Genomic DNA, 16187 nt, shown 5'->3' with positions numbered 1-16187 from the left:
GTGGCTGTTCAGAATTCGAATACTTGGTGAGTGTCGCTAAAGGTTAATGCTTTATTGTGTTGGTATCTCCTACACCAAACCCAACCCTAAACCTACCCAATAGTGTTAACAAATGCAAAAGTGATATAAGAATGCATTTGTTGATGCAGCCATGCTATTTTAACTTCCTTATGCGGATTTGAGCTGTTTTGCCGAACCGTAGTTTCATGGGGTTCGTACAGGAGCTCTTCATCACTCAAGCCGTATTCCGTGAGCTACCGAGCAAACCTGCTGAATTAGAAAACTGATGCATATGAAGCTGTATATGTGACGACAACATTAAAAAGCATCAGTATCAATTTTCAAATCACGTAGGATGTTAAAATCGTTTTGAAGTCATATCATAATATTTTGCAAGTAACTGTGTGAAAATTAGGCTTTATTAATCAAAAGTCTGTAAATCCCTTTGTGTGAAAGGAAATAAAAGTTGTCAGAGTTTTACTGCCTCTAGTGTTTATTTCAACTGAAAACTGCAATGATTTGTATATATAGGTATGTTTTTTCAGTTTTGCAGAAATGTGTATAGAGGCACATATTTACAATGAGTCTAGGCAGCATATTTCACTGCAGTTTCCAGAGGAAATGAACACTATATGTAGTAAAAACGTCAACAATTTTTGTTCCTTTTCACACACAAATTTTAATTATGGGGCAGATTATTGATACAGGAGTCACAACACTTTCCTAAAGTTGTTTTTGGAGAAAATTAATCATACCGTTTAGCGCCAGACACTGGTTTAGAGCTGCGTGATTCAGAATGAATGAGTTTTTTTCAAATAGAGATCACGATTCTCCCACGATTCTGAACTAAATAGTTCATTGTAACCTCATAGTAATGTAAAAGGGCTCCCTATAGTTTAAAGCATAAGCGGAGGTAGATTTTTATCACTAAGAAAATTTTAATTATAACTGAATTTATTTAAAGAAATATAAACTTGTTAAACCGCTGTTTAATGAAAAAAAAGTTCAGTTTAGTTTTTCCCCCTGCTTTACCGAAGTCATACCGAATCATGATGTCAAAACCGAGGTATGTACCGAACCGTCATGTTTGTGTACTGTTACACCCCTAGTGTGAAGCTGTTTCTTACCTAAACAACTGCTCATCTAAACAACAGCACGAATGCAATTTTGAATATTCCAAAATAACCTTTTCAAATGTTTAATACACACAGTTGAAACATCATCATTTAGAAATGAGATCACTTGGGTGTTTGAATCGAGATTGCAAAATTTTTAAACAATTAATCATGCAGCTCTACACTGGATACTTCCTTTTAAACTGCTGTTAATCATGTTACAAGCAATACAATATCATTTTGCAACCATTTTGGTTCCACAGGCACTTTTCTTCGTGACACTGTTCTGTTTAATAAACCTGCAATCTGCAATAGAGAAAAAAAAAATGAAGACCATCAAGTGCAGCGAAATGTACCCTGAGCAATGTTATTCAGGTTTGGCAGCAATGCAGGCAGATTCACATATTTCCAATGAGGCCTTGGTTATCTAACACACATTTCTGTAATTTTCAAGTGAGCCTGAAGACGTCATTTGTGTTTGATTGAGCTCTCTGCATGAGTAAGCATATATAAACAAAAAAATAAGCTTAAACCCCAAATTTATCTCTTGGTTATTAGATCTCTCTATCATCCTTTTTCATTATGTGTTGCTCATTGTTTTTGGAATATTGACGTTTCAGTGCAACAAAAAAAATTGACTAAGGAAGAACCAGAATCAGCAAGTAACCCTGTTGTTGCATTTTGCTCATGGGATAGCAGATCAAATTAGTGCTTTACACCACTTTCCTAGGCTGGTGTCCCAGTCCACAGATAATTTATCTTCAGCTGCAAATGGATGTAGTTTCAACAGTTTCTAACAAAACTAAAGCTTGAACAGCTGTACGAAAGACCGCAGAGACTGGAAGGCTTTCAGCAGCTGCTGTTACTACACCTCAGCGGGGCTAATGTGAGTAATTTGAATAATTTCAAACCAGGCACAGAAATAAACCCTGTGAGTTGATTATCATGTAATATACAAAAAAATGATCTCTGCACCTGGGCATAATATGACTCGTAACCTTTTCAAACCATGTCACAATGCAAACCAGAACAAAGGCAAATGTTTTTATGCTTCTCAAAAGAAACTAAGTGTCAGCATTCATGCTGTGAATTTGACTTTAATTCATTTCCCAATGCTGGTTGTGCTTATTGCTCAATATAGAATGATAAACACCAAACCACCACAGGATAATTCAGCTACATATGAAATATGAATTTGTCTTACAGTACGTGCACACACACAAACACACACTCAGTTTATCACTTGTTTCCTTTCTTCTCTTGAATCAAATACCCATAAGAACACAGGTTTAATTTAAAAACAAAAAGGGCCTGTAAAAGTGTGCAAAGAATTTTATAACTAGAGAGCTATCCATGTATTGCAAATTCTGCGCCTGGCATTTGAAGTGGTTTTATAAATTTATATGAATTAATAGTCTTAATCTCAGTTTTAGTCATAAACACTCTGTATTTAAAAATGTGATTTCAACATGACAACAAATCTTTTGGTAGCTTTATCTTCAATAACCAATTGAAATAAAAGTAAATAATGTAAATTTAATCAGTAGGATTTATATTGTTTATCGTAATGCATATCTATACATATTATTTAAGAAGGAAGAGGCATTCATAAAAAACAACAACCTGAATGTGAAGAAAGAGATGGATTTCTGTATATTAAGGGCTTTTTCCTCATAATCCACCTTATCCCCAGGGATATGGAGGGGTGGTGTAACTGTCACCGTTCCTGCTGTCTGTCACTCAGTCACTGTCAGGGCATGTTATGTTCCATGTGGCTCTTGTCATGAGTGATGAAAGTGTCGTCTCATTCCTTTCATGTATTTATCAAAGTCAGGCAATGGCCAAGGGGAATAAATAAGATAGTAAGAATATTTTCTTTGGCAAATGGGCCTTTTTTTTTTGTTTACCTAAATGTATCTATTAAAGAAACAGGTATTTGAGAGTTTAACATGTCGCATTAGAATCAATTGGTACTCTGGCTAATGAACACTCATGAATACAAAAGGTTTGTGTAAAACCTGATAATCATGTAAACGAGCATGATTTGAGAAGATCCAGAGAGCGTCTTTGCCTGTCTGTACAAAGGAGTCAAATGATCAATATCACAATTGCTTTTCTCAGAAATGTAAAACTTAGACATAAAAATGTAATTCCAAATACTGTATATAAGTTGATCCCATAATAATTTTCTGTATTTATTTAGCAGAATATTTTGAGCATACTTTGCAGAAATGGAAGGTGCATTAAAGTGAAAAGACAATGAAAAGAAAAAACTCTCTTAGTCTCAGAGCAGGACTGTTTGTTTGATAAAATGCTGTTATGAGTTTCTTACAGTATTTCCCAGTGCTCACATTTTAGGCATAAACTGTAAATGAGAAATTGTACCATTTAAGTTGGACATCTCTTGAGAACAATTCCCATAAATAGCCCAGGTAAATAATTGCTTTGATCAGAAGTATTGCACATCAGGTTAACCAAACATTGTTTAAAACTAGCTCCCTGTTAATTATGTCACAATGCTTCTGAAGCAAAGCAACCGAAACTAATATACCTATAGGTTTATTAACATGTTCACTTTGCTCCTTAAAGGGATAGTTCACCCAAAAATGAAAATTCTGTCATTAATTACTCACCATCATGTCGTTCCGAATTCATAAGACCTTTGTTCATTTGTGTAACAAAAATTAAGATATTTCTGATGAAATCTTACAGCTTTTTGACCCTGCATAGATAACAACAACTACCACATTTAAGGCCCAAAAAGGTAGTAAGAACATTGTTAAAATAGTCCATGTGACATCAGTGGTTCAACCGTAATTTTATGTAGAATTTATGTGTGCAAAGAAAACAAAAAATAATTACTTTATTTAACAATTTCTTCTCTCTACTGAGCCTTCGATACGCATTTATGAGAGTACCACGACGCATGCGTACATGAAACAGTCTTTGTAAACATGTCTGAAGATTTCGACAGAAAGGATGACTTGCAAATTTTTTGCCCAGCCTTACTGATTTGAACCAGAATATACAGACGATGAAATAAGAGAGGACTGACCCTGATGTTGGCCTAGACAGTTTGGTTAGGTACTTGGCCTGTTCATTTAAAATCAGGGGAAGTGTGATGAAGTAAGCACATTTTCTAGGTCCAATAAATCATTCATGTTGTCTTTTTTCCTCTGTAACCATATGGCCTGGTTTCTGAGCTTATGCATCTGCTCTATTTCCGTCTCAATCAACCACATGGTGTTAAATGTTGGTGTTTATGTGTAACACAGACAGTTTCTACTGGGGTCATTCCATGTCAAATCAACCAAAAAAAAAAAAAAAAAACCTTCCCCGGCTCAAATTTATGATTTTGCTAATATTTATTTCTGAGGAAAGATAGACATGTACAGTAATAAAAGCTAAATATTAAATGTCATGGATTCACTGAGTAATACACTATTTTGTAAGAATGGCAGTTTTCATCCGATATTCAGAACCTAATTACAGGGGGGTAAAACTTATTTATAGATTGGTAGGTCTGTTAGTAAAATCTGCTGACTTTAGAAATCTTTTTTGCATTATGTGCCAATGGTGACCATACAAAAATGGGGAAACAGCACTTTTAAAGTTTTTCTTCAAAGGTAATGTGCCTCAACTTGACTATTTCAGTGCATTTTTAGCACTCAGACAGGTATGGTCTATGTCAGGTCTATGGTCATATTGTTTTGATAGAAGGAAACAAGATACAATTATAATTATAACATTATTTATTCTTCAGACATTGTTCTTTAAATAAAGTAAATGTCTGCTGTATACAAAGTGACCAACATTTGGTTTTCAAACACTGAAATGGGTAATATATTTAACAATCTGAAAATAGTCTCATTGAGATCTCCATATTTCTGGGACTGAATGATGTCGGGCCTTGAAAATAAAGATTCCAAAAGAAAAGTTTATTAAGAACAATATATATAAAATCATATTGCAATAGCTTTAATACTTCTTGAGTTATAAGCCTGCAAACTTTGAAAAAAATATATATATATGGCACTCAGATATGTTCAATGCAGTTTTTTTGACTGAAGGAAATGAGATACATTTTTTTGTTTTAACAGTTTTTGTTCTTCAGTCATTCCTCTTAAAAAAAAAAAAAAAAAAAGTATCATATTTTTGCAAAATGACCCACATTTGGTTTTTGACCACTGAAAATGTGTACAATTTAAGGATTTATTGCTGGAGCCATACTGAAATTCCAGTATCTCTGGAACTGAACCATGAAGGGCCCTAAAAATGAAGATGCTAAAAGAAAAGTTTGTTAAGACCCAGTATCTAAAAAGGCTTTTCCCAATTTTTTGAATGGTCACCATTGGCACATAATGCAAAAAAGATTGCTAAAGTCAACCGATTTTACTAATACACCTACCAGTCTCTGTGTAAAAATAACATTATGACACTGTAATCTTTCTCAAGTCATTTTTAACCCCCTGTAATTTGACTCTGAATCGCAGGTGAAAATTGCCATTTTGACCTCCCTCTACAAAATAGTGCATTATTCTGTAAATTTGAATCCATGACTTTCAATTTTGGCTTTCATGACTATACATGTCGGTCTTTCTTTAGAAAACATATTAGCAAAATCAAAAATTTGAGCCGGGGAGCAATGGTTGAGTTGACACGGAATAACCCACTGGTAAACTTAACCTAACTGACACTTTTTTTGTGATATTGTAGTTCAAAGGGATAGTCCACCCAAAAATGACAATTTTGTGATCTTATACGCTAATGTTTTTCAAATCACAAATAACTGTTTTCAAAAAGGTCCCTTGCTTGACACGTCTGAAATGGCCGAACAGATAGCCCAGCACTCAAACTCACGGCATTGGCTGTTGTTGTTGTGTGGGGCTGATGTTACCTCAAGAAAGTTAGAAGAAATGCTGTGTAGATTTGTCCCTAATACTCCTTCTTTGACAGTTCTGTTAAATTGCAGGCTGGACAGTTTTTGGTGTTCAGACATGCAGCAATACTAGTCTAATACTACAGCTCATTAGTTTGAGTTTCTGTCCAGGAGTGAACTCACGGCTGTGTTAAATAAAACAAGACTGACCCGGCATGCCTGTGCAATTATTCCAATTATACAATCCATCTTTGTTGGAAGAGGAAAAAAGCCTCTTCACACAGGTGAAGAATGTTAGAATAATAATGCTTGCTCCAGAGAGTGTAAATGAAATATTGGATTCTTCATTAAAATTCCCCATGGATGCTAAGAGATCATTATAAATCCCTAATCAGTTTTCCTCCGCAGCAGAGATGCAGGCTGTTGACACATGTTTTTTTCTTTCTGTCTCTGCTTTTATTCAGCAGATAGCTTGAGCGTTGTGATAATTGTCATTATCCAATAAGAGGCTGCACAAAGGGAATAATTAAACAGCGTGCATAGCTGTTTAAGGCCAAAGAGTAAATTCTTTATATTCTGTTATAATGGCACTTCACTTAATTCACAGCTCTTTTTCATTCCAATGACACATAACATTGCATCCATATATTATACACATCACTTACGTTGCATTTTCACGTGTAATGATGTTTAATGGCAGACAGAGAAAATTACTATATTTAGTTATAATAAGCAGATTTACCCTTTACCCTTTGAAGGATGTGGGCTGTTTTAAGTGTTTGCTCACATACACATATGGCTGTTTAAACTAGCGATGCGTTATATATTGGTTAATGACAGTATTACTTATTATTATTGTTTTAATTTACTGGTATTAGATTGATATTGATATGGGATATTTAACTGTTCATGCTCAAAAGTTCAGAAATTTGGGATTTTTAATGTTTATTAAGGAAGTTTCTTCTGCTCATCAAATCTGCATTTATTTGATCAAAATACAGGGAAATAATATTATATTATAAGGGAAATATTATGAAATACTATCTTAACATACTTTAAAATATAATTAATTCATGTGATGCAAAGCTGAATTTTCAGCATCGTTACTTTAGTCTTCAGTGTCAGATAAAAATATGCTGATTTATTATGAATGGTAGAAACAGTTGTGCTGTTTAATATTTTTTTGGAATCTGTGATACTTTTTTCAGGACTCGTGGATGAATAAAAAGTTAAAAAGAACAGCATTTATTAAAAATAGAAATCTTATGTAACAATAACCACTACTGTTCAAAAGTTTGGGGTCAGTATTTTTTTTTAAGAAATGAATGCTTTTATTTAGAAAGGTTGTGTTAAATAAAATAAATAGATAAAATAAATAGATAAAAAGCAATAGTAAAGACTTATATTGTTATATTTGGAACAAATACTGTTCTTTTTAACTTTTTATTCATCAAAAAATCTTTTTAAAAAAATTACAGGTTTCAAAAAACATTAAGCAGCAACTGTTTTCAACATTCATAATAAATCAGCATATTAGAATGATTTCTGAAGGATTATGTGACACTGAAGACTGGAGTAATGATTCTGAAAATTCGGCTTTGCATCACTAGAATAAATTTGATTTTGAAGTATATTAAAATAGAAAAACAAAATTATAAAATGTAATAATATTTCACAATATTACTGTTGTTTTCCATATTGCATATTTTCCATAATGTATATTTTATTGTTGTGATCCCTACGTTTAGTCGTAGTTTGATTATTTTTAGGTGATTTTTATTAATGATTTTTTTTAAGTATTTAGGCAAAACAGCACTGAATTACAGTGTAATACTGACCTGTCATAAGATAAAAAATTATTAACAGCTTTTCAGTATTTTACAGACTTTAAATACTGTATCAGTGAAACCCTAATTTGAACTCTTCTGAACAGTGACAAAATAGACATTTTGTTAAGTTCAGAATGCAAATTAAATGCCACAACTGTAAATAGCTTTTATGTGATGACTATTATTTTCAACAAATATTTTTAAGAACCATTTCCTGTCATTTCCCAAACATAATTAGCGTCCATCACAGCACACACCTTTGTTTCTTTTGCCGCATTCTCACTCTGCACCCTAGCGCTTATTTTGTATTTTGTTACACATTGTTCTTAGCCCACTCTCATTTTTCTTTCTAGTTGACTCCGTCACTCCCATCTCATTCTGCTCGTATTAAGCGACATTTAAATAATACGAAGAGGCAGAAGGGGGCTGGATTCATTATTTACCAGAGTCCTCCTGGGAGATGAGAAGTGACATGCGACGCAGCACTTCAGGGTGCCGAAAGACTGCACAGGGATAACTAAAGGGCACGTGACACGCTCTGGTCTATTTTTAACACTACAGACCCATGTTTGCCTGGAGGAATTTTTTTTTTGAAGTCAGCACGGTCGCTGTTATATTACTAATGACACTGATGAAAAATAATGTAGTAATTTACATTAAGTTCAGATTTTTTTTTTTTTTACTGTAATGTGCAATTGATATAAAGATTAGACAAAAAAAAAAATATTTCAGGCTGGTCTTTGAACATTAAAAATAACAAGCCGTGTGGCCGCATGTCCTCTTCTGTATGTCAGGTGGGGCTGTACAGAACTCCCTAGGGTGCTCAGCTAGGGGGCTTGGGTGGCTAATTAACACTCTAATTAAAACGTATGCGATCAAAGGTACTGCCTTGCGTATACCCACAGCCGAAAGAGATCCGATGAGGGGGGGAAGAAAGAGAGGCAGGCTGTTTTTGCAACATGCTGTTGTTGCTGTTGGATGAAGGCTCTGAATCACTGTACAGACTTGTGTTAACCTCTCAGCAGTGGTAGTTTAAATGGTACAAGTTCCTGAAACTAACTGTTGACCCACTTGGCACGGCTCGAGTGTTGTTCGTTTGTGTCCTGCTCAATACTGTCATGTCTCAGGAATCACGCCAGTGGCAATTGACTGCATAGCTGGCCGCAAGCGTGAGAGCAAATACTTCATCTTTTACAGTGATATGTAAATCAGTAAGGGCGCTTGCTGTAACAGAAGCCAGACTGTGGTTCCCATTACAGCATTCAGTTTGTGAATGGTTATTTTTCTTCTTATTTTCAAATAGTTATACTTTGCAGTATGACTATTTTGTCACGACAGCTCTCTGGATAGTTAGGGATGTTAATGAATTTGGCAATGTTAATGCGTTTGGTCTTGATGGACCAGATCTGCTGCATATGCTACTGCTGCTGTTATGTCCAACCTGATCTCATGACGAAAACGTACGTGTGGGAACTTCTTCACGAGATGTTACCACTATAAATATGTACCAATATATGTACATATCACTGCAGTTTTCAACAGAAATGAACACTGAGTGGCACTAAAATAGTGTTTTCCTCGGAACACATGAGTGTACACATTGTATGTTATATGTGTCGTAGGCTTTGTATGTGTCACCGCAGTTCACTGTGGCGTTTTAAAGTAACGTACTGTCTGCAAAACACCTTAACTTACCCAATGGTATGAACAAAAGCAAATGTGACGTAAACGCAGTCACAAGCATGACGTTTTAGCTTGTTTTTTGATCTCCCATCTTTCAGCTCTTTCATCGTGAGTCATGTTTTTCACAGGATTTGTACCCAAGGATTCTGCATCCTAAGTCCAACTCTGTGCCGGCTGAGCTACCGAGCAGTTGTCTGGTGTTGTGTCCATTTTCGAGCCCTGCCAAATTACCCCCTCTCGTTGAAATCTCTACATGATTGCCTAATCCTAACCCTAAACCTTCCAGTGCTAAGGTGGATGTACTCTGGTGGAGATCAACACTGGAAAGTGAAACATATGGAGTTGTAATCATAACTGCGTATAAAAATGATTACAAGTGCTCGCTGTTTTTACTAGTGTTGACTTCGGTTGAAAACTGAAGTAATATGTACTTATTGGTACTTATTTTTTGTCTTGCGAAAAAGTTCCCACAGGTATGTTTTTGTCATGAGATCAGGTAGGTTATTACTGCTGCTGCAGAGCAGGTACGAAGACTTGCTACAAGGGATGTGCCGGAATAGGAACGGAAAATGGATAACGCGTATTATGCAGCCACTGAAGGGACATGGATAGCTGCTTGCTAGCAGTACCCTATTAGATTACAGTACTTAAAATTTCACTTACCACATAAACAGAGTAAGGAAAAATGACTCATAGGACGATGGCGAATGATTTGCAGATCCTGAGCACCACTGACAAACATCTAATCTTGTAAAATGTGTGGAAAGTACTGCCGCTCCGTATTATACACAGAGTATGTGTAATCGTGAATCTCGAAAGTGAAAGTAAAAAGCCCTGCATCCAATGCCCTGCATATTAATAGCGGCTCCCTGATGTCCGCAATTTTCTTTTAGGTTAATTACCCAATAATGTAATTGTGAGAGATAGCATTGAAATTTATTTGTCCTTCCATCCTGTATTTATTCCCTTTAGGATTCCATAGTACACGTCATTTGCTTTCCAAACACAGTATTCAGACTCAGGCACGTCCCTACTTGCTACTGTTAATACATACAGACCATGTCACTAGGTGTCACATTTCAGATATGCGCAAAACTTTTGCAGTATTTTATAAACGTCGATAACTAACTGATCATGTGATCTTACGCAACAGATTGTCATTTCAGCAGTGTTAACATATGTTAGCTGCTTTCTGCACTCACCCTTTCTCTAACTCCTTACTGTTGTGGTATGTGTTCAACACATTATACAGACAGTTTTACTACAAAAAAAGTTTCCTCCATCTCCACTATCCAGTGGACCGTACAGCAGCTGTTTTGCGGTCACGCATTGGCTGTTGTGAAAGTAGTGATGTAATCATATAGCCATCATTATCCCGATTTAAAATCCTAAATATCAAACATGTTGTGGCCCCGATTTGTGTGCGAGCAGATTGGGAGGTGCAAGATTAGATCTGTGAATGCCTCACATTACTAGATAATCGGCGCCGAACATCGGGACCGATCAAGGTGCTCGACAGGATTTTTGCTCCGATTCTCAGGAGGGGAAAATCGGGGCAAAATCTGGCTAAAAATCCTGTAGTGTGAGCCTGGCTTAAGCTGTTGTACCCCTAAAGGTGTAACATTTCAAAATGTCACATTATTTCTGATTTTAAACTTAATTTCACACGTTCACAACATTTTTATTCTTTTACTTTGAGGTAGAAACTGGCTTCCACAGCTATGGGATTTGAATTATTATCAGGAGTTATATATGGTGACCTATTCCCCTCTGCTTTGGATGAAAAGGTCACGAGTGAAGAATAGTTGAGGAATCGTAAATCTATGCAACCCTAATCATGACAAATATGTTCTTGCTCTGAAGTTCTTCATGCCTTCTTAGTAACTAGTCCCTCTTCAGAGCTTAAATCATGGATTCCAATCATATAGATTTCTTACATATTGTTATGTCTCCACAGATTGTTTTCCGCAAGATTGTCGATGTGAAGAAGGAGGAAGAGGAGAGGAGACACCAGAAAAATGAGGTGACGTTGTCAATCCCCGTGGACCATCCTGTCCGCAAGCTCTTCCAAAAGTTCAAGCAACAGAAGGAGATGCGCACACAAGGTTCATCCCAGCATGACTTGGAGAGGAACCAGTTTCAGGTGGAACACCACCTCCATCCACTGTCCCACCAGATTCATCAGCAGCAATATCAGCCCCAGTACCAGAGCCACCACTCCCTTCAACACCAACACGTGGCCCCAATGCAAAACGGGGCCCCTGGCTCGGGAAACGGGAACAGTGGTTCTAGCGTTGTGACCGTCTCACAGATAACCCCAATCCAGAGTGCCCTATCCTACGTTCAATCTGAGGAACCGAACAGGAGCGAAGGCCATGAGGCTATGGAGCTCAAGCCCAGCTTTGGCGTAGAGGACTCAAATTGTCTAAAGGTAACAAGTCCAGTGAGACCAAGAGGAGGAAGAGGACGAGGCTGGATGCGTTTTCATAATATTGCATCAGGATCATCTCCTATGCTTCCCCTGGAACTGGAAAAGCAGCCACAGCAGCCGCAGCAAAAGGAAGAGGAATGGGGGGATGTATCCCAGGCGCTAAATGTGATCTCCGAGGATCGGAAGAGTGGGGAAGCAGAGGGTGGGCGGTCTAATGAAAGAGGTCCCAGTGGAAATGGTAACAGTAGTGATGAGACTGATGAGAATAGTGCCCTACACAAGACTGATTCTTGCGACAGCGGAATCACAAAAAGTGACTTGCGTATCGACCGGGTTGGCGATTCACGGAGTCTGTACGAGAGATGCTCGATGGAAAGGAGCCCGAACGAACAGCCCAGCCCTGGAGTGGGTGACGTGACCCTTCGGGGGATTCACTTTCAACCTGTTCCTGAACAGACTGTGCTTCAAAACAGTCTGTACGAGGCAAAGCAGGAACTAAAAGGTGACATCCAGACGTTAAACAGTCGGCTAGCGGCTCTGGAGGACCAGGTGGGGGAGATTCTGAGACTTCTCTCGGAGAAGAAGAAACCTTCCCCACTTCCTCAGAACTCGTCGCCAAAAACCACACATCAGTGCCAGGACATCTTTGCCGTTTCTCAGCCCGTCACTCCAGAAACGGAGGGGGACAATGGACCCCTTTGAATTAGGATAAATATATTTAGATATTAATATGCTGTTTTTATCACTTCCCTTCCTCACACTCAGGAAGGAAAGGTGAATACTGATGATTAGAGGAAGGATCCTTGCTGTTGTAAATATATACTTGCATGTCCAGCTGGAATCTGGCCTGCCAATGAAACCTTCTCTACGGATAGTAGTTGCTTGTACACGTACGGAGTCGGCTGCATGCGGAGATGAATTTATTCTGACCTTGCACATGGGATCTTCTAACCAGGTGATATTTCAGGGCATTTTCTTTTTGAGCGACAGCTTGATGCCCCAGACGTGGGATCTTGGGTTGCTGTAAGGCAGGATGAGGATTGCTGGATTCTTCATAGTGAAATGGGATAGTTACTCCAAAAATTAAAGTTCTGTCCTCATTGACTAATGTTGCTCCAAATTCGTAAGACTTACTTTTTCTGTAGAGCACAAAAGAAGATGTTTTACAAAATGTATTACCTGTTTTTGCCCATACTGTGAAAGACAGTGGGATCCAACATAGCACTAGACCCTATAATATTTTACTGTATGGGCAAAAAACACAAAGAAACAACATGGGGCTGAGTAAATGATGGCAGAACTTTCATTTTTAGGTGAAATGTGCCCTTTAACACAGTTTGCTCAAATATTACTTCCCCCTCCAGTATGCAGTTCTCCTTTATAAGCGTAATGATTGGACGTTTGCAAGATTGTTTCCCTAGATGATTTCTTGGATGTGATTAAGGCGATAATCCAATAACTAATCTCATTTTTGATATCCGAAACCCATTTCATTACCAACACCGTTTCAAATTCCATTATCATTATCGCCTTTTCTGTATTTATTTTGAGGAACGTTTTGAGAGATATGAGAGAATTGATTCAGCCCATTTTTTTGAAGGGCTGTTTTACATGTTTTTGAGAGATATATCTGCATGCTGGATGGATTTAGCTCTGGCATGGTAGGACTAGGGACTAATTGTTTTTCCCTTATCAATTATGCAAACATACAAAGTGCAAGTCACAAAGGGAGGCCTGCATTTTGGGAAAGCATGAACACATTCAGGTCATTTGGAAATTATACAAGCATGCACTGAATTCTTTGCATGACATCAACATTGTGTGTTACATATGAAAGGTCATGGAATCCTATTGTTTCCCAAGAGATACCAATGTATACTTCCTGCATATAATTTCATTCATCAGAACCTTTACATTTTAATCCAGTACCCAAACTAAAGAAGATTAAACCTTTTAGTTGGTCATTTGAAAGTGCTGTGGGGAACTTTCTAAATATTATGTTTTTACAGCCACAGGCAGTGACTCACTGTGTATCAGCATACTCATGGGTGCTTTAGACGGTTTATAGCGTAATGACTAATGCCCCTTCACCCCTTATTTCCCATCAGTTCTATTGTATGTTATGAGACCATTCTGGTGATGTTCATACCAAACACAAGGGATGTTGAATTGTGAATGGGGTTCAGAAGAGAAACTATTAAGATTAATACAACAACAAATGTTGAAGTGCTGCATATAGGTCCTTTAACATAAAAATGTTCTATCATTAAGCAATCCACAGTACTTCAAAGCAATAGCCTTTATCGTATATCCCTCCACTTATTCCCTAATTTGGTTTCGTCTTTGATAAACACATGCTCATCACTGTAAGTGCTCAGATAATAATATTAGTTCACTGCTAATTGTTTTGGTTTAATCATCTTTTCAGAGTTTATGATGTTCGTTGGGACCAAAGACATTAGTTATTTTGTTCTAATTGCATTATATCAGTGTCCTGCTCAAATTCGTGGGCCTATTATTAGCTGTCACTAGTGGATAGTGATAAAAGCCTTATTGGGTTTTCTGTTTTGCTACTTAAGCAAAATAAACATTACAAAGACGACAGTACTTAGAGAAATATGAGCATAATATTTCCAAACCCTATGATTTCATATTAAATAAAGGGATAGTTCACTAAAAAATTAAAAATCTGTATTTATTTACTCACCATGTCATTCCAAACCTGTATGAATCTTTCTTCAACGTAAGACAAAGTAAGAAAGATTGATGTTGTACTGGCCAATTTTATGATTTTTTTTGTTTGTTTGTTTTATGTTAATTTTAGTGCTGTCAATCAATAAAAAAATTTTTTTAACAGAATAAACACATTTTTTTCTGAAATTAATCGAGATTAATTGTGATCAATCCCACCTAACAAGTTTTTAAATATACTTTTATATTATAATTTCACAAGTACACAATAGTATATAATAATTTAAGTATACAATAATTTCACAGTATTTTTCAAAGCAATGTAGAAAAAAAAATTTGAGTAAAGGTGAGAATCACTGATACCAATATTACTGATGTCTCTAGGAAATTTTTCTTTTTTTCCTCCTTATATTTAACCATTGACTACCAATTTTAACATTTATTAGACTTTAAAAAACTTAAAATTTAAGTGAACTTAAAACAGTCTTCACATAAACCCAATATTTACCTGTGCTCTTCAGCGAGTAGGAAATAAAAAACGGAATAAAGCTGTCAAACACTAAATACTAAATTAAATATATATGAGTTCTTAAAGGAAAAGTTTACTTACAGAACAAAAATTTATAGATAATTTACTCATCTCCTTGTCATCCAAGATGTTCGTGTCTTTCTTTCTTCAGTTGTAAAGAAATTGTTTCTTGAGGAAAACATTTCAGGAATGTTCTCCATATACAATATGTTTGGACTTCTATGGTGCCCACGAGTTTGAACTTCCCAAATGAAGTTTAAATGCAGCTTCAAAGAGCTCTAAACGATCCCAGCTGAGGAAGAAGGGTCTTATTTAGCAAAATGATTGGTTATTTGCTAGGACAATTTTAAAGTTGGAGGAGAAAATGAGATGAGAGTTTTTCATCATACCCTAACTGTACACAGAGGTTAACTGGGTAACTGGGTTACACAGAGTACCCATGCGTATCACAGAGCTAGACAACATGAGCATTTGAGGTTAAAAGTATATAAACATTTTTTTTTTTTTTAGAAAATAACAGATCGTTTCACCTAGACCTTTGTTCCTCAGCTGGGATCGTTTAGAGCCCTTTGAAGCAGCACTTTTTAACTGCATTTTGGAAATTCAAACTTGCGGGCACCATAGAAGTCCACTATATGGAGAACATTCCTGAAATGTTCCAGACTGATGAAAGAAAGACAAGGGGGTGAGTTAATTATATGTAAATTTTTGTTCTGGAAGTGAACTTCTCTTTTAAAGCTGCAAAAGTTATTGATTTCCATCTGCAACTAAATAAAAGCAGTTCTTGTCAAGAAAAAAAAGACAGAAGCAGCAGTTGTGAGTGAGGTGCCCAACCCTAGCCCCACCCCTGCATTAACTATGCTGAACATTTTTAATGTCGTTAAACTAGAAAAAATAATCACCTGTGTTAACGCTAAATTTGACAGCACTATTTTATAACTTTAACATTTGTTTACTAATATTTTTAATTACGTGGCATAGAGCAGCCAGTACATTCTTTAACATTCAGTTCCACAAAAGAAGTAAAGTC

At 36.5% G+C, this 16187-nt stretch overlaps 1 protein-coding gene across 1 annotated transcript in view; it reads left to right on the top strand.

The window, feature by feature from the left end:
* The window catches only part of kcnh5a (potassium voltage-gated channel, subfamily H (eag-related), member 5a), a 118323-nt gene extending 102604 nt beyond the window's left edge, over positions 1 to 15719 (top strand). The window contains exon 12 of the mRNA XM_051138689.1: positions 11464 to 15719. Coding sequence (XP_050994646.1) covers positions 11464 to 12639 — 1176 coding nt within the window. The 3' untranslated portion in view covers positions 12640 to 15719. The remainder of the gene's footprint in view (positions 1 to 11463) is intronic.
* Positions 15720 to 16187: the final 468 nt, after the last annotated feature.

This window comes from Labeo rohita, chromosome 20 (genome assembly GCF_022985175.1).
Source record: "Labeo rohita strain BAU-BD-2019 chromosome 20, IGBB_LRoh.1.0, whole genome shotgun sequence".
Lineage (NCBI taxonomy): Eukaryota > Metazoa > Chordata > Actinopteri > Cypriniformes > Cyprinidae > Labeo > Labeo rohita.
Note: the sequence above shows the minus strand (reverse complement) of the source record. Positions and strands in the feature narration are given on the sequence as shown.